The sequence below is a fragment of the Larimichthys crocea genome, chromosome XIV (genome assembly GCF_000972845.2).
Source record: "Larimichthys crocea isolate SSNF chromosome XIV, L_crocea_2.0, whole genome shotgun sequence".
In the NCBI taxonomy this organism is placed as follows: domain Eukaryota; kingdom Metazoa; phylum Chordata; class Actinopteri; family Sciaenidae; genus Larimichthys; species Larimichthys crocea.
Window position 1 is genome coordinate 12,310,564 of NC_040024.1, and position 18,033 is coordinate 12,328,596.

The 18,033-nt window shown below is 48.7% G+C and overlaps 2 protein-coding genes across 3 annotated transcripts; one reads left to right on the top strand and one right to left on the bottom strand.

The window, feature by feature from the left end:
* Positions 1 to 5,133, bottom strand: trmt13 (tRNA methyltransferase 13 homolog). Of its 2 annotated transcripts, none has more exons than XM_027287717.1 (12): positions 4,998 to 5,133; positions 4,288 to 4,444; positions 3,796 to 3,842; positions 3,636 to 3,702; positions 3,428 to 3,487; positions 2,733 to 2,802; positions 2,548 to 2,654; positions 2,132 to 2,335; positions 1,057 to 1,129; positions 909 to 983; positions 394 to 781; positions 1 to 224 (listed from the first exon to the last, which is right to left on the bottom strand). In XM_027287717.1, exons 2-12 carry the CDS (start codon positions 4,393 to 4,395, stop codon positions 47 to 49), a joined length of 1,377 nt encoding a protein of 458 aa, XP_027143518.1. In that variant the 5' UTR covers positions 4,396 to 4,444; positions 4,998 to 5,133; the 3' UTR covers positions 1 to 46. The 2 variants fall into 2 exon arrangements, with proteins under 2 accessions (XP_027143518.1, XP_027143517.1); XM_027287716.1 differs by having other exon boundaries at positions 3,413 to 3,487.
* Positions 5,127 to 14,388, top strand: map1sa (microtubule-associated protein 1Sa). Its single transcript, XM_027287715.1, has 7 exons — positions 5,127 to 5,312; positions 7,488 to 7,589; positions 8,099 to 8,181; positions 8,270 to 8,410; positions 8,604 to 11,703; positions 11,878 to 12,092; positions 12,173 to 14,388. The coding sequence occupies exons 1-7, from the start codon at positions 5,153 to 5,155 to the stop codon at positions 12,326 to 12,328; spliced, it is 3,957 nt and encodes a 1,318-aa protein (XP_027143516.1). The 5' UTR covers positions 5,127 to 5,152; the 3' UTR covers positions 12,329 to 14,388.
* Positions 14,389 to 18,033: the final 3,645 nt, after the last annotated feature.

The window sequence follows — 18,033 nt, forward strand, 5'->3', positions numbered from 1 at the left end:
CACGAGTGAAACTTCTTTAATACAAACTTTACAGAAAGGTAAAGAGTCATGATGATGCAGAGGGCGTGGCAGTCAGTAAAACGTTCTCCAGCGTTACCTGAGCGTTCACGTAACGTCTCAGTTTGCTGTCGAACCCTTTCGTCTTCAGGAAGTGAAGTCTGCCGGCGTCGATCAGATGTTTACAGAGACGACCGACGCGCTCACGTTCAGCCGCCGACAGAAACCTGCAGATGAAACAGGAAGAGCAACGCAAACACATATAATCTGTTTTATTTTTGAAGGTTTTAAACAGGAAGTGATTTTAAATAAAGTTTTGATTCATGAAAAACAAACAATGATGATTTCCTGTCAAACAGCTGAGCGATGGTTCAGACAAAGATGTTGAATATTTACCCGCTCACAGTGTCGGACTCTTCTGCTGCTTCATGCTCTTCTCCTTCTTCTCTCTGATTGGTCGGATCAGGAGGTGGAGGGTCCTGATTGGTCGGTCTGAGTCCACATGTGGCCCAGCTGGACATCCGGCAGAAAGCGGAGAACTCTTTGGCTCCGAGTCCTCGCTGCAGGAAGAACTGCTGACCAACGTAATGACGCCACTCGCAGCGATGGTGGCAGCACAGCGCCACCGCCAGGCCCAGTACTGGACCAGGACCACAGTCTAGACCTGGATCAGTCTCTGGCAGTGCTGCTGGATCAGCTGGTTCTGAGGTCTTGAGGCGTTTTCGGGGCGGTTCGGTCTCTGGTTTGGGTCGTGGTGTTTCCAACAAACAGCGTAGAGCCAGATCTGAGGCCAGAAACAAAGAGAGACATGATCCTCCAGAAAACATGACCAGGCTTCATAATCAGGACCTGGACCAGGACAGGACCAGGACAGGACCAGGACCAATGGATCTGAAGCAGACTCATCTCACCTGTTGCTGCTCCACAAAGGTGTTTTCCGACTCCAACCAACGGGAGTTTCTTCTGTGTGAGCAGAGGGACTTTACCTGAAACATCACAGAGACCGTGAGAAGACTGAAACTCTCAAACAGAAAACATCTCCAAATGTTTGTCTCTTACTTAGATCCAGATGCTGAATGTCGACTTGCAGCCTCTCAAACTGAACTCCAACATCCTGATGTTTCCCGTCCACCTGGACCAGTGTGTGGACAGACCAGAAGAGATCAGAACAGGACAGACCAGAAGAGATCAGAACAGGACAGACCAGAAGAGATCAGAACAGAACAGGACAGGACAGGACAGGACAGAGCAGGACAGAGCAGAAGAGATCAGATTTACTTTATGAATCCATAAAACATTAAACGTGTTGAAAACGTTAAATGAACCAAATCAAATCGAACCAGTTTTACTGAAACGTGAACTTTGGTCCAGACTACCAGGTGGGAAAGTCCCTGACAATCCTGAGAGTTTGGGTTTTTGGGTCTTTGGGTCTAATCATTTGGACTTGAGGAGTTTAGAACTTGGTGGTCTCAGAAGTTTGTTTAGTCAATGGTTGAAGAGTTGTAACTCTGGACTTAAGGCTAAAACACACTGCATGCAGATCGGCCATGTTAGTCAGTGTGTCAGCTCTCACAGTCTCCGTCTTCGCTGCGTCACGGCTCCGGATCGACTGCGGCGTCCGCAACACACACAGAGCTTCTACTGTTCACGGAGCCGGAGCACGGAGCATAAACTCAGCACAGAGCGTGAGGGGAAGGAAATCAGCTACAAAATACAAAATAAAACCCTGGTTGATTTTCAAAATAAAATACTCCGTGTTCACTGCGGATCGAGTTTCATTACAAGAACACGTCATAATGGGCGGGGCTGACCTGAAGTCAACAGGTGAGGGGTTTTCAGGTGTAATCATTGATGACCCCTCACATCCTTTTTATAAAGACACCAGAAAAAAGATGTGGCGTGGAATGTCATCGCAGGAGTCAGAGAGACTACAGCCGGAAATATCACGTGATTATGCGTGAAGTCACGAGATCTCGTGCGTTCTCACGACGCTCTGTGTTCGGCGGAGACGCACCTGAGCGCATCACAAACTGATTATGTGGAGTTGGCAGATGGCGGAGTACGCAGCCGTTCTGCAGCCGTTCTGCAGCCGTTCCGCATGCTGTGTGTTTTAGGGGTTAAGTTGTTTTCCTGCCTTGAAGCGGGTGCTGCAGCGCTCCACCAGCAGCAGCTGGAGGTCATCGTCGGTCTGCAGGTGCTCATCAGTCTTCAGGTGCTCATCAGTCTTCAGGGCTTCGTGGATCCAGTGAGACAGTTTCCCTCGACCTGCTCCAAACTCCACAAAGCACCGCCCTCTGCTGAGTAGCCCCATTGCTTCCAGGTGACCTAAGATAGAGGACTGGACACACCCGACAGGTGAGAGAGGAACACTGAAGGCCCCACCCCCTCAGGGGCCGTGGTTAATGAAGGCATGTCACCTGAGTCCACATCAAGCAGAATTCAGACTTTTTAAACTCTTTGATGATATTTAGTGTAAAACTGATCAAACAACTCAAACAGCTCCTCTCATTGTTTGTTCATTTGGACAGTCTTCAGTTCAGGTGTGTGTACCTGCTGTTTCAGGTGTTTGTGGGCAGAGTCTCCGTTCTTTGGGTTGTGGAGTTCCTCCTGGAGAACGGGATGAGACAGAACACTGTCCTCCACATCACATGGCAGACCTACAACAACAATGACATCATCACCACAGGTGAACACCACAGGTGAACTCACCTGGTGAACTCCCCTGCTGAACTCACCTGTGACGGCAGCCTTCAGTTTGTCCAGCAGAGCCTCAAGCTGTGTCCGGCTATGTTCAGACAGACTTACCTGAAACAAACACACACACCTGAAACAAACACACACACCTGAAACAAACAGACACACACCTGAAACAAACACACACACACACACCTGAAACAAACACACACACCTGAAACAAACAGACACACACCCCTGAAACACACACACACACCTGAAACACACACATGCACCTGAAACACACACACATGCACCTGAAACACACACACACACGCACCTGAAACACACACACACACGCACCTGAAACACACACACACACCTGAAACACACACACACACCTGAAACACACACACACACCTGAAACACACACACACACCTGAAACACACACATGGACCTGAAACACACACACCTGAAACAAACAAACAAAAACACACACACACACCTGAAACACACACATGGACCTGAAACACACACACCTGAAACAAACAAACAAAAACACACACACACACCTGAAACACACACACACACACACGCACCTGAAACACACACACACACACACCTGAAACACACACATGGACCTGAAACACACACACCTGAAACACACACACCTGAAACACACACACACACACACACACACACACCTGAAAAAGTTTCCAGTGCACTTCAGGTAACGTTTACCTGTGTTCTGGTTACCTGTTGGAGTGCCTCGTCTGTGTCACCTGATCCAGAGTTGATATTCTCCACATAATAAACCTGCAGGTCGGGTTAGAACACGTGATGAAGTATTTGTACGTGTGGTAATACTGTGTGTACTGCAGTACTTCCTGCAGTACTACCTGCAGTACTACCTGCAGTACATACAGAAGCAGAATGAAGTCAGGTAAATGTGGGCGTGTCTCACAGGTTTGGCTTTCTCTCTCGAGTTACATCTCTTCAGGTGTTTGTCCAGCTTGTCTTCACTGACAGTGCTGAAACAAACAGGAAGTCGTTAACATGCATCACAACACCTGATCGATCACCTGATCGATCACCTGATTGATTATTGATTATTGATGACTCACTGTTTGGGGTCCAGAGGACACGCGATCCTCCTGCTGCCTCCTTCCTCCTGCAAACACGCAACACGAAGCTGATAACACTGATGACATCACAGCTCACCTGTTGAAGCAGCTGTGTGTGTGTGTGTGTGTGTGTGTGTGAGAGAGAGAGTGAGTGTGTGTGTGAGTGTGTGTGTGAGAGAGAGTGAGTGTGTGTGTGAGTGTGAGTGTGTGTGTGTGAGAGAGAGAGAGAGTGAGTGTGTGTGTGTGTGTGTGTGTGTGTGTGTGTGTGTGTGTGTGTGTGAGAGAGAGAGTGAGTGTGTGTGTGTGTGTGTGTGAGTGTGAGTGTGTGAGAGAGAGAGTGAGTGTGTGTGTGTGTGTGTGTGAGTGTGAGTGTGTGAGAGAGAGAGTGAGTGTGTGTGTGAGTGTGTGTGTGTGTGTGTGAGTGTGTGTGTGTGAGTGTGTGTGTGTGTAACTCATATTACAGGTGTGTCTCTGCTCCGTGACGTCACTCACCGTCGCGTGCTCCCCGCAGTAAGTTTTCCCGCCACTCACGCGCATTTTGCAGAATCTTTTTTTTTTCTCCACGAAGAAGAAACATCTGCCGGGCATGGGCGCCGCCATGTTGGAGCACTGAGCTGACGCGGAGTGTTGCGTTCACGTGTCACACAAACTGTAGGAAATACCGAGTTCACCACATCACAATAACAAACCGCCTGAGAATATATCTGATTATACTATTTACTCGTTACAGCAGCAGAAAAATATATTTGATCAAAATGTAAATAAAACCAACAATCCTGAATGAATCACTTAAAAACTAAATGATTCATATCCAGAAGTTCAATAAATACTATAAAAGCTAACAGTGAAAAATAATATAATAAATAATAATAAATTAATATAAAAATATAATATCTTGTGTTTTTTATCAAGTTTATAGTTCATTTCATGTTTGTTTCTATTTGTTTATTTTTGTTAATGAAACGTTTGTTTAAAGTTTTAACAATGTTTCAGTGACGTCATACAAATTAACAAAAGTTTAATAATATTTTAACACAGCAGAAAGTAATAAACTGATCAACTGATCAAATAATCTGATTTGTGTTTATTTTTACAACATGTGTGAAATGTGTTCTTAAACTTTTATCGAGGTAGAACCCGAACCAGAACCCGAACCAGAACGGTGTCGGTGCTGATTTATCCTCAGCAGCCCTTGAACGCACCTCTCTGGTCTGATTGGCCACCTTTCCGTACCGCTGCTGTGTTCTCTTCTCTGATTGGCCGCCTCGGGTGCTAGTTAAGGTTTTCCCGCCTCTTCCAGCAGTGGGCGGGGCCTGTGTTTGTGTCCGGCTGACGTCATTAGTGGACAGTCCACACCATGATGGCGGCAGCAGCGACAGAGCGGGGCGGCGGTCCCGGTTCCGGTTCTTCTCCCTCTGGTCTCTCCCGACCTGCGGCGGATTATTCGGTGCTGGTGGTGGTGGGAGCGCTGCGCTCCGCCGGGCTGCTGGAGCGGCTGCTGCGGCAGATAGACTCCGGTAAGTTGTGGTAAAGTTAACCGGTACCGGAGACCAGAACCGAGCTGCAGCCCAGGTCCACAGGGCGGGAAGTGCGCGCGGCCCTTCACAATAAAACCCGTGAAGAAGAAGAGATGACGTCGCTGCTGCCCGTCCCGGTTCTGACCCGGACTACTCCCGAACATTACATTAATAACATCCATACAACGTTAAAGTAACGTCTGAACAACGTTAAAGTAACGTGTGCACAACGTTACTTTATCGTCTGAACAACGTTAAAGTAACGTCTGAACAACGTTAAAGTAACGTCTGAACAACGTTAAAGTAACCTCTGCAGAACGTTTGTTTGTAGTTAAAACTACTTAAACTACAACGTTAGCTGCTAAATAAAGTTAACGGAGTAACGCAGTAACGGAGTAACGGGGCTCGGTGTTGTGGATCAGCTGTGCAGCAGCTGTTTGTTCTTTTGTGGTTAAATTTAGAGCTGCTTTGAGAGCGGATATCCGGTCCGCAGGTTCTGATGTTCTGATGAAGGTGTGACGTGTCGAATTAAACAGTTTGATAACATCCATGCAACCTCAGCTGACGTCATCAGGAAGAACTGACGTTTTTAAAAACGTTTTTGTCCTCTGATGTGACCTTTATTTTGAAAAGTCCTTCCCACTGGATGTTGTAGTTTTATTTTGTAGAGCTTCACTGATGTTTCATCATCAATAATTAAAATAAATATAGTGTATGAGATACGGTCCAGAACAGTTCAGACTGTTCTCTGACTGTTCTCTGACTGTTCTCTGACAGTGGTCAGACTGGTCTATGGCTATTCTCTGGTTGTTCTCAGACTGTTCTCAGACTGTTTTCTGGTTGTTCTCAGACTGTTCTCAGACTGTTCTCTGGTTGTTCTCAGACTGTTCTCTGGTTGTTCTCAGACTGTTCTCAGACTGTTCTCTGGTTGTTCTCAGACTGTTCTCAGACTATTCTCTGGTTGTTCTCAGACTGTTCTCAGACTGTTCTCTGGTTGTTCTCAGACTGTTCTCTGGTTGTTCTCAGACTGTTCTCAGACTGTTCTCTGGTTGTTCTCAGACTGTTCTCAGACTGTTCTCTGACAGTGGTCAGACTGGTCTATGGCTATTCTCTGGTTGTTCTCAGACTGTTCTCAGACTGTTCTCTGGTTGTTCTCAGACTGTTTTCAGACTGTTCTCTGGCTGTTCTCTGTCTGTTCTTAGACTGAGAGCAATCTGACAACAGCCAGAGAACAGACTGTTCTCCGGCTGTTCTCCGGCTGTTCTCTGGTTGTTCCCTGGTTGTTCTCAGACTGTTCTCTGACTGTTGTCAGATTGTTCTCTGGCTGTTCTCTGACGGTTCTTCGACTGTTCTCTGGTTGTTCTCAGACTGTTCTCTGGCTGTTGTCAGATTGTTCTCTGGCTGTTCTCAGACTGTTCTCTGGCTGTTCTCGGGCTGTTCTCTGGTTGTTCTCTGGCTGTTCTCAGACTGTTCTCTGGCTGTTGTCAGATTGTTCTCTGGTTGTTCTCAGTCTGTTCTCTGACTGTTCTCTGGTTGTTCTCAGACTGAGAGCAATCTGACAACAGCCAGAGGACAGACTGTTCTCTGGCTGTTGTCAGATTGTTCTCTGACGGTTCTTCGATTGTTCTCTGGCTGTTGTCAGATTGTTCTCTGACGGTTCTTCGATTGTTCTCTGACGGTTCTTCGATTGTTCTCTGGCTGTTGTCAGATTGTTCTCTGGCTGTTGTCAGATTGTTCTCTGGCTGTTGTCAGATTGTTCTCTGGCGGTTCTTCGACTGTTCTCCGGCTGTTCTCCGGCTGTTCTCTGGCTGTTCTCAGATTGTTCTCTGACTGTTCTCTGACTGTTCTCTGGCTGTTGTCAGATTGTTCTCTGACTGTTCTCCAGCTGTTCTCTGGTTGTTCTCAGGCTGTTTTTGGCCTGGTGATCTGACGTTGTGTTATCTGACTCAAAGAGGAAGTGGTGTTACTAAATATCACCAGCTTCCTGTTTGCAGAGGAGGAAACATGTCATGTGACAGAGAGGAAACTGATGGAGCAGTTCAAAGTTTAACTCCAGGCGGTCTTTGTGTTCAGCCAGATCAACGGAGAACCAATCAGAGCAGAGCAGGTCGTCAGCCCTGATGCATCATGGTGTGTGTGTGTGTGTGTGTGTGTGTGTGTGTGTGTGTGTTGCAGGTGTGCGGTGCTGGCCCGTGGATCTGGATGTTTCGGTTCTGGATCAGCAGCTGAAGCTCTTTGTGTCCCGACACTCGGCCTTCCTGTCAGAACATGTCCCAGGTGAGTGGGTCTGCAGGAGTCAGGACTGGTTCTGGACTCTTCTGTGTTTTACTCTTCACACCTAAACAACCAGATTGGTTTGACGCTCCTGTCCTGTGACACAAAGTGTCCTCATGACCTCATCGTTAGAACACACACACAGTTTGATGTTGTTCATCTCGTCGATACGCTCAAACAACAATCATCAGTTTGTTCTGATCAACACACGAAGAGTCAGCTGAGACCCTGCTGACACACACACACAGGCACACACACTCATTGATTGGCTTGTATTTATGTTTATATTTATGTTTCCATTATATGACGAACATAAATGCAGCTGGAGATACGAGGTTTCACCGGACAGGAGGTGACTAAGAAAAGTAGCAAAGTAAAAACCTCTGAGATGTAGTCGAGTATAAATACTCTATGTACCTCAGATCAGAGCAGTACTAAAGTAAAAGTACTAGTTAGCTGTTAGCCCAGTTCTGGTTCTAGTTCTGTGATCAGCTGATGTGTTCTCCCTGCAGGTCAGCGGACTCTGCAGCACAGCGGAGACGTTCTGGATGTTCTGGTCGTGGTGAACCCGGCTCATGACTTCGTCTGCTCAGAGGTAAGAGATGAAACAGAACCGGGTTGGTCTGTAGAACATTTGTTGTGTCACTCTGAGGTCATGTGATCAGACTCCTGTCTGTGTTCAGGTCAGGCGACTCGTCTGTGATTCGTCCCGACACAAACTTCTGGTTCTGGCGGGTCAGTGTGTCGAAGACAGCGGAGACATCGTGTTACAGCGAGGCAGCTTCTCTCTTGACCACTTCATCCACATCTTCACCGACGAGGAGGTAAGACGAGTCTGTGTATCTGTACAACACTAAACAACACCAACAGAAACTAATGCTAAACTTAGGTTCCATCTCCTCAAACTGGGTCAATACTTCTTTATTCAGTAAATTGTCATCACTCCCTGAGAGTCTGTTTGCTTGGTCTGATATCTCATCACGATTGTTCATTGGTCTCATGGTTTTGTCCCGACAGGTCGGAGAGTTGCTGAGTTCTGCTGACCCGGCGCTGAAGGCCAGCCTCACCCTCAGCTGTCCAAACTTTGGTCTCTGGAAGGACTCTGTGTTGGCCAAACACAACCTGCAGGACTTCATAAACATCCAGATCAACCCGCCCCCCGTCCTCCCTGAAATGGAGGGATTGCAGGAGTTCACCGAGTACCTCTCAGAGTCGCTGGAGCCCGAGTCGCCCTTTGAGCTCCTGGAGCCGCCGAGCACCGTAGGATTCCTTAAACTGTCACGGCCCTGTTGCTACATCTTCCCTGGTGGGAGGGGAGACTCTGCCTTCTTTGCTGTTAACGGTTTTAACGTGTTAGTGAACGGCGGCTCAGATTCCCGATCCTGCTTCTGGAAACTAGTTCGACATCTGGACCGGATTGACTCGGTGCTCCTGACTCACATCGGCGTGGACAACCTGCCCGGGCTGAACAGTCTGCTGCTTAGGAAAGTAGCCGAGCAGGAGGAAGAGTCTGCTGGACCTGAAGAGGACTGGACGAAGAACCTGATCTCCCCTGAGATCGGGGTGGTCTTCCTCAATGCTCCTGACAGACTGAAGTCCGTACAGGGAGATCCCTGCGAGATGAGGAGTTGTGACCAGGTGGCGCTCACTCTGCAGCACTTACAGACACTGTCAATCAGACCAGAACTGATCAGCCGGTCCAACGGGCCTAGTATAGAACCAGTGATCCTGTTTCAAAAGATGGGAGTCGGCCGCCTTGAGCTGTACACGCTGAATCCAGTAGGTGGCAGCAAAAACCTTGAAGCTCTGATGCAGGTTTGGCCAAACAGTGGATCGAATGTGAAGGGCTCCAATCTTCCGCTAACATGCCTTGTCTCCATCTGTGCTCTGCTGGTCTGGCATCCGTCCAATCCTCAGGAGAAGATCATCCGAGTCCTGTTCCCGGGCTGCACACCGCAGAGCAAAATAATGGACGGGCTGGAGAAACTGAAACATCTAGACTTCCTCAAACATCCTGTGGTGTGTTTGAAGGATTTAGAAACACCTAAACAACCTAAAAGAGCAGAAAGTCGGGAAAGTCTCAAGTCTCAGTCCAAAGACTTCAGACCCAGCAGTGCCTTACAGAAAGACAAGCTTGGACGAGTAGATTTAAAAAAACAGGAAGTGAAGATGAAGCCAAAACCACAGAGCGAGAGTGTGCCTAAAGACAAGAAGGATGGGGAAGAAAAGTCCAAACTGAAGGATGGAGAGGGAAATCCAAAGACAACTAAACCTGCTGAAAAGGTTCCTCCAAAGAAAGACGGATCAAAGGACGAGAAGAAGGAGGTGAAGAAGGACGAGAAGCTCGGTCCAAAGAAAGAAGACAGTGTAGAGAAAAAGAAAGAAACGGTAAAGAAGGAAACCGTGATTTCAAAACCAAAGAAAGACATCAAACCTGACCCAAAGAAAGACAACAAGAAGGAAGTGAAGGCAGAGGAGAAGAAACCAGCTAAACCAGCTGTTAAAGAGATAAAGAAGGCTTCAAGTTCAGCATCAACAACGACTACAGAGCTGAGGAAAGTTTCAGGGAAGACTGGGACTCTCAAGAAAGACGGGACTCTGTCAAAGAAGGACACTTTGATTAAAGGGACCAGAGGTAAACCAGGTCCAAAGGAGCCGGACAACCAGAAGGAGGCTGATCGCTCCAAGGTGTCCACACCTGATGACATGACCGCTGAGTGTGAAAGACTGAGACTGGACGATAACAACGGGAACAGCGGCCAAAACTCGAAGGTTCCTGAGGTAATCAATTCTGATGAAGCTGAGGCCAACAGGAACCAGACCTCGACCGCTGAGAGTCCAGAGAAGTTTCGCTGTTTGGAGACAGACCAGGAAGCCTCCAGTGCCTGCTCGCCTCTTTCCAAGACGCCAAAAGGTGATCTCAGTGTTAATTTTGACCCACCAGCTGGAGGTGTCTCAGAGGCTCTCCATCAGTCCCCTGAAGAGGACCTCCGGGGTTCAGGAGAGGACGGCAGCCTTGCCCTGAGAGGATCCAATCTGGGCTTTGAAGATTACAACCATGGAGGTTCTTGTAGGACGTCTGACCTGAGCTCTCTGAGGGAAGGTCTAGAAAACTCCACGTCCTCTCAGGACAAACAGTCCAGCCTCTTGATGCTCAGCCCGTTCAAAGACATTATGCCAGACTCCTCCTCCACCATGACCTCCATGCCGGCTGAGGTCGGCTCTCCACACTCAACAGAGGTCGATGAATCTTTGTCTTTTTCTTTGGAACAGATGTTGCCACCCACTGCCGCCTCACCCAAAGGACTCGTGGGAGACGGAGTCTACTCTAACGGACTTGTTAGTGACTTGGACTCCAACACTGGGATGTCCTTACCTCTGAGGTCAAACCATAATGGCCGTTGTGGAGGACTGGAGGAACACGTCTACGGGATGTCAGAGCTCATCTCAGATGTTCCACATGATGTCGACCTCTGCTTGGTGTCACCTTGTGAGTTCCAGCACACGAGGACTCCGGAGAACCATCATCAGCACGTCAGCACCAGCCTCACGGCCCAAACCTCGCCGGGCCTCTCCGACAACAACAATCACTCACAGGATCAGAGTAGCAGCGATTGCCCTTCAGCCTACAGTCAGGAAACCCCGCCTACATCCGTCAGCGAGTCCCTGCCGACGGCCACGGACTCTGACATCCCCCCCAACACCGAGGAGTGTCCCTCCATCACAGCAGATGTCGACTCTGATGATGACTCCAGTGGCCTTTTCCCACATGATCACCCCGCCCAGCACTACTCCCATATGGAAGGACAGCTTTCCTCCCACGACCCACCACCTGCCCCAGTCAAGGATTTGCCCCCATTACCTCCCCAGCCTGGAGCCTGCATGGCCGACACAGAGGCTGACCGCAAAAACCTGAAGAGTTCAAGTGCCAAGATCAAGAAGCCGATAAGTACGACGCAGAAGGCCCCCTCCGGAAGCACCGCAGCCCAGAACGGAAAGACCAAGGTCGGCAGCTCCACGGGGTCGCTGAAGACGACTGCCAGCCTCGACATGAAGCCGTCAACAAGAAGTTCACTCGGAGGCTCCAGGATAGGGACTGCAAAACCTCCATCCTCAGGTAGGTGATGCAGTCTGAAGATGACATCCAACCTTGTCATTAAAGTTTAGATTATTTGCTCTAAAGGTCGACATATTGTTTGTTTTTGTCAGCTGACATCTTGAACAGTTTAAGATCATCCCGGTCCTTGGTGACTAATCATTGTCTTAATCTGGTTCTCCTGACTTCCTCCAGCTTCCAGAGCTTCTGGTTCTGATGGTTCTGTGGTCTACGTGGACCTGGCCTATCTGCCATCTGGCGCCGCCTCCTCCACGGTGGACCTAGAGTTCTTCCGGCGTCTTCGTTCCTCGCATTACATCGTCAGCGGCAACGATTCGGTGAAGGAAGCATCGATGAGGAGCATCCTGGACGCTCTGCTGGAGGGGAAGAGCAGCTGGCCCGAGGTCCAGGTCAGTAAACACACCATCTGTGAGCTTCAGCTTCCTCTGAGCTCTTCTCTGATTGGTCTGTTTCTCCAACCTGCCCTCAGGTGACCCTGATCCCGACGTTTGATTCAGTGGTGATGCACGAGTGGTACCAGGAGACCCACGACAGGCAGAGGGAGCTGTCAATCACAGTGCTGGGCAGCAACAGCACCGTCGCCATGCAGGAAGAGACCTTCCCCGCCTGCAAGGTCGAATTCTGAAGTCCCGCCCACCTCACATGACCTCTATAGGTGGACAAGGACACAGAGAGACATTTGTTGTTGCCATGGTTACATGCAGACCAATGAAAGGGTGTGTCCGACCAGGTGTCCTTTAAAACAAACTGTCAGCTGACCCTAAAAGCCCCGCCTCCTTCAGATGAGTCATTTCATTGAGCATGCTCAGTTAGTCCGCAGTCCACATTAACTAACGGTTACTTTTCCTGCACCTGTGTGACATTACTGCGTGGTCACTTCCTGTCACTTCCTGTCACTTCCTGTCTGCTGGATCAGGACTGTCATCTTACATGCTAACAAACATTAGCACGTTAGCAGTGCTGGATATTATCGCTAACGTCTCAGATTTAATAGCTTCGTATAAACATGATGTCAGGCGGCGCCTTGCTGTGGATGTTAAATGGTTGACTGATGTTTACGGCAGCCAATAGTGCTCAGGTGTGCTCAGGTGTGCTCATCGTTCCATCAGGAAAAGTGACCCTGGTGCTGTTGGTCTCTGTCGGTCTGCCCGTGTTCTGGTCTGGGAACAGCTTTGCTCTCAGAGGTTCTTCTCGTTACGTCTTTAATCATTTAAAATCTGTTTGATCATCGATACCTCTTCAGTCTGTGCTTGTTCTTTGTCTGTCACCTTTATCGTTCATCTCCTCAGATCCTTGTTAATGTAACATCGCGGTTCTGATCCAGCAAACGGGAACTCGTCTTCAACGTTAGGGACCATGTGAACAGCAATGTGATCAGTTTAATCATGAGATGCTTCGAACACGCCTGCACACAGCACGGAGCGCAGACCACAAACATTTCCACGGTTGAACTCTGAACCATTGGCAGGTTCTACAGGTCCTGCAGGTCCTGCAGGTTCTGTAGGTTCTGTTGGGTCTATAGGCAGATATATTTCCCTCAGTTTGGTCTCCAACTTTAAAAACTACATTTCCCATGAGCCTCATCTGCTGCTTCACAGATTTAATCGTGGGTGCAGTCGAATAGTCTTTTTGCTCCTCACTGAGTGAAACAACTGAACTAGTTATGTGTCCATCACGATCAGCTGTTTGAATCCTCTGAATAAGGAAAGGAGCTTCAATGCTTCCTTTCCTATCTCCTTCAGAGGATACACTGGACCATCCTTTAGGAAAGGAAAGGAGATAATGTCGTTCTGTTGTTGACTGTGTTCTCTGCGTTCACACACAGTAAAAACTTTTGTAACTGTGCCATCCAGCGTCCTGCAGATCATCATGAAGTTACGACGAGTCACAACGTTCATTCATTATTTTAATCCTGACAATGATGAAGTCAGATCATCATCATCGACAACATGGAGCTGTTTGTAGTCCATCAGACTACTTTGTAGTTTTAACAGATCATGTCAATAATAACATCCTCAGTCACATCCTGACGTAGGATAGTCTGAACACCGCCCTACACTTCTCCTAACTCCTCATCACCTCTCCTTCACACCTTTCCTCGACCTCATGAGGTTTTCCATGAAGGTCAAGTAAAAGTGGTTAGGAAAGGACATAGGAGACATAAGGGGTAATTATTCGACCGCACTCAAGTCTAAGAGTCAAGGCCTGTTGTCCGCCTGGCAACAGAGTCCGGAGCTCTGATTGGATGGTTTGTACAGCAGTGCATTCTGGGACTTGTAGTTGTAAAGCAGCGTCTGATCTGTTGGGAATAATTCATTGATCAGTTCAGAATGTTCCACGATTGTTTTATTTTAAAGTTGTCGACTGAAACATTGAAAAATTTTGAGCTGTAACTTATTTATTTATTTCCTTGTTTTGGTACGAGCTCCTCGCTAATCAGCTGATTTTAAATGAAGTTTGATTCGGATCGTGAAGCTTTGACACTTTTTAAACGTTTTATTGAGATTGAACGCAGTGTTCTGATTGGATGATAACAACAATGTTTTTATGAGCCACACCCCCTCGTTACTGTTAACGAGTTCATTTCAAAAGTTAATCAAGTGTTCAGAATTAACACTGAAATAATGTCGACGTATTTTACGAATATTTAATTATTGTAAATTGATCAAATTTATTATTTTATTTCAGCAGAGGAGACAGGAGGGCGGTTGCATCCGAGAGGACACAAGACCCGCCACTGGAGACATACAGGCGGGAGAAGAGGAGGGCGTGTGATCCGAGAGAGAAAACAAGACCCGCCCACTGAGAGACAGAAAGGCAGAGGAGAGGGGGAGGGCGGTGTGCATCCGAGAGAGAAACAAGACCCGCCCACTGAGAGACAGACAGGCAGAGGAGAGAGGAGGGCGGTGTGCATCCGAGAGAGAAACAAGACCCGCCCACTGAGAGACAGACAGGCAGAGGAGACAGGAGGGCGGTGTGCATCCGAGAGAGAAACAAGACCCGCCCACTGAGAGACAGACAGGCAGAGGAGAGAGGAGGGCGGTGTGCATCCGAGAGAGAAACAAGACCAGCCCCACTGAGAGACAGACAGGCAGAGGAGCGAGGCGGGCGGGTGTGCATCCGAGAGCGGAATACAAGACCCGCCCACTGAGCGCCAGACAGGCAAGGAGAGAGGGGAGGGCGGTGTGCATCCGAGAGAGAAACAAGACCCGCCCACTGAGAGACAGACAGGCAGAGGAGAGGGGAGGGCGGTGTGCATCCGAGAGAGGAAACCAGACTCCGCCCACTGAGAGACAGACAGCAGAGGGAGAGAGAGGCGGTCGTGTGCCTCCGCGCAGCGAAACAAGACCCGCCCATGAGCGCATACAGGCCAGAGGAGAGAGGGGAGGGCGGTGTGCATCCAGAGAAGAAACAAGACCCGCCCATGAGAGACAGAGGCAGAGGGACAGGAGGGCGGTGTGCATTCCGAGAGCGCAACAAGGACCCGCCCATGAGAGACCGACCGGCAGAGGAGAAACCGGAGTGCGGTGTGCATCCGAGAGAGAACCAAGACCCGCCCCTACTGAGAGACAGACAGGCAGAGGAGAGAGGGGAGGGCGGTGTGCATCCGAGAGAGAAACAAGACCCGCCCACTGAGAGACAGACAGGCAGAGGAGAGAGGGGAGGGCGGTGGCATCCGAGAGAGAAACAAGACCCGCCCACTGAGAGACAGACAGGCAGAGGAGAGAGGAGGGCGGTGTGCATCCGAGAGAGAAACAGACCCGCCCACTGAGACACAGACAGGCAGAGGCGAGAGGAGGCGGTGTGCATCCGAGAGAGAAACACCGACCGCCCACTGAGGACACAGACAGGCAGCGAGAGAGGAGGGCGGTGTGGCTCCGATAGAGAAACCAAGACCCGCCCACTGAGAGACGACCGGAGAGGCGAGAGGAGGGCGGTGTGCATCCGAGAGAGAAAACAAGGGCCCGCCCACTGAGCGACAGACAGGCAGAGGAGCCACGGAGGGCGGTGTGATCCGAGGAGAGAAACAAGACCCGCCCATGACGAGACAGACAGGCAGAGGAGACAGGAGGGCGGTGTGCATCCGAGAGAGAAACAAGACCCGCCCACTGAGAGACAGACAGGCAGAGGAGAGAGGAGGGCGGTGTGCATCCGAGAGAGAAACAAGACCCGCCCACTGAGAGACAGACAGGCAGAGGAGAGGGGAGGGCGGTGTGCATCGAGAGCGAAAACAAAGACCCGCCCACTGACGAGACAGCAGGCAGGCCAGGGAGGCGCCCACGGACCGCGAGAAGGCAGGGAGCCGCCCATGAGAGAGAGAGACATGCAGGGAGCCACCACTGGAGAGAGAGACCTGCAGGGAGCCGCCCAATGAGGTACAGAGAGAGGACAAAGACAGAAAACCAGGACAGATAACAGGACACACAACAGCAGATAACGACAGACAACGACAGATAACAGACAGCCACACGACACACAACAGACAGATAAACCAGACACACAACAGACAGAAACAGGACAGATAACAGACACACAACAGACAGATAAAGGAACACAACAGACAACAACAGACACCACACAGGACACACAAACAGACAGATAACAGACACACAACAGACAGACAACAGACGATAACAGACGATACAGGACGATAACAGCCAACAACAGACCACAACAGACACACAACAGACAAATAACAGACAGACAAACAGACAGATAACAGGACAGACCACCGACAGACAACAGACCCACAAACAGACAGACAACAGACAGACAACAGAAGCTAAAACGGACCGATAACAGACAGACAAACAGACGACAAAGGACAGACAACAGACAATAATCAGAAGAAACAGACCACACAACAGTCGATAACAGACAGACAAACAGAACAGATAAACAGACAGAAACAGACCGACAACAGACAGACACCAGACAGATAACAGACCGATACACAGACACCAACAGACACACAACAGACCGATAACGGACCGATAACCGACACACACAGACATAACAGACAGCCAGATAACAATCAACCCAGACATAAAAGACAAAATAACAGACAAAAAACAGACAGCAACAGGACTGAACAGGAACACACACACAGACGAAACAGACACACAACAGACAGACGATAACACGTACAGACCAACAGACAGACAACAGCCAGATAAGAACAGAACCGATAACAGACAGACAACAGACAGATACGACCGATAAACAGACAGATAATGGAGAACCAGAGAAAACTACTTGGCCCTGTCTTTACCAATTTAGTTAAACTGGTTAAATTAGTTCATGCTGAGACCAGAAATTAATCGCTAATTGTCCTGAGAGCTCGGTTTAATGATTGGTTGTGTCCAGCAGAGGGCGTGTCACACACACACACACACGTTTTCAGAATAAAAACCCAGCAGACTCTGTTAAAGGGCACATTTATTTTGAAAATCATCAAAATTAGTTTTTCAATACAGACTGTGTGTGTGTGTGGTGTGTGTGTGTGTGTGTGTGTGTGTGTTTTATGTGTGCGTGTGTGTTTGGCTTGCACAACACCTTTTGGAAACAAAAAAAAACAGAACAAAAAAGTTCGTCCCACCTGGAGAAGAGGGAGAACAGACACACTACAGAAGCACGTAACAGCACACACACCTCAAACAGATACAACGATAACAGACAGACAAACAGCAGTATGAACGACGACCACAGACAAGATACAGACAGACGCCGACACCACAAACGACAGATAAACAGACGCACAACAGACAGATAACAGGATAACGACACAACAGACAGCACAACAGACAGCTAACAGACACAACAGACACGAACAACAGACAGAACCCGACGAATAACAGAACCACAACAGAACAACAGACACAGCACAGTACACACAACAGACAATAACAGACAGACAAACGACAACAACAGACAGACAACAGGACAGATTAACAGAACCGTAACAGACAGACTACAGACACACAACAGACAGATAACAAGACAACAACAGACAGATAACAGACCGCTAACAGACAACAGACAACCACAGACAGACTAACAAGAAGATCAGAACCACACGATAACAGACAGACTAACAGACATAACCAGACAGATAAAGCAGACAACAGACAGATAACAGACCTAGATAACAGAACAAACAAAGACACCACAACAGACCGATAACGGACCGATAACAGACACACAACAACATACAACACCAGATAAGTTCACTCAACAGACATAAAAGCAAATAAACAGACAAATAACAGACCGATAACAGACACGCAAAAGCATACAGACAGACATAACAGGCCACACAACAGACACACA

Coding starts and splice junctions, on each gene's coding strand:
- trmt13 (XM_027287716.1), bottom strand. CDS start 4,395: ATGGCGGCGCCCATGCCCGGCAGATGTTTCTTCTTCGTGGAGAAAAAA. Junction 3,703..3,795: donor TGTCCTCTGGACCCCAAACA/GTGAGTCATCAA, acceptor TGTTTGTTTCAG/CACTGTCAGTGAAGACAAGC. Junction 2,336..2,547: donor ACAAACACCTGAAACAGCAG/GTACACACACCT, acceptor GGGTGTGTCCAG/TCCTCTATCTTAGGTCACCT.
- map1sa (XM_027287715.1), top strand. CDS start 5,153: ATGATGGCGGCAGCAGCGACAGAGCGGGGCGGCGGTCCCGGTTCCGGT. Junction 7,590..8,098: donor CCTGTCAGAACATGTCCCAG/GTGAGTGGGTCT, acceptor TTCTCCCTGCAG/GTCAGCGGACTCTGCAGCAC. Junction 11,704..11,877: donor TGCAAAACCTCCATCCTCAG/GTAGGTGATGCA, acceptor GACTTCCTCCAG/CTTCCAGAGCTTCTGGTTCT.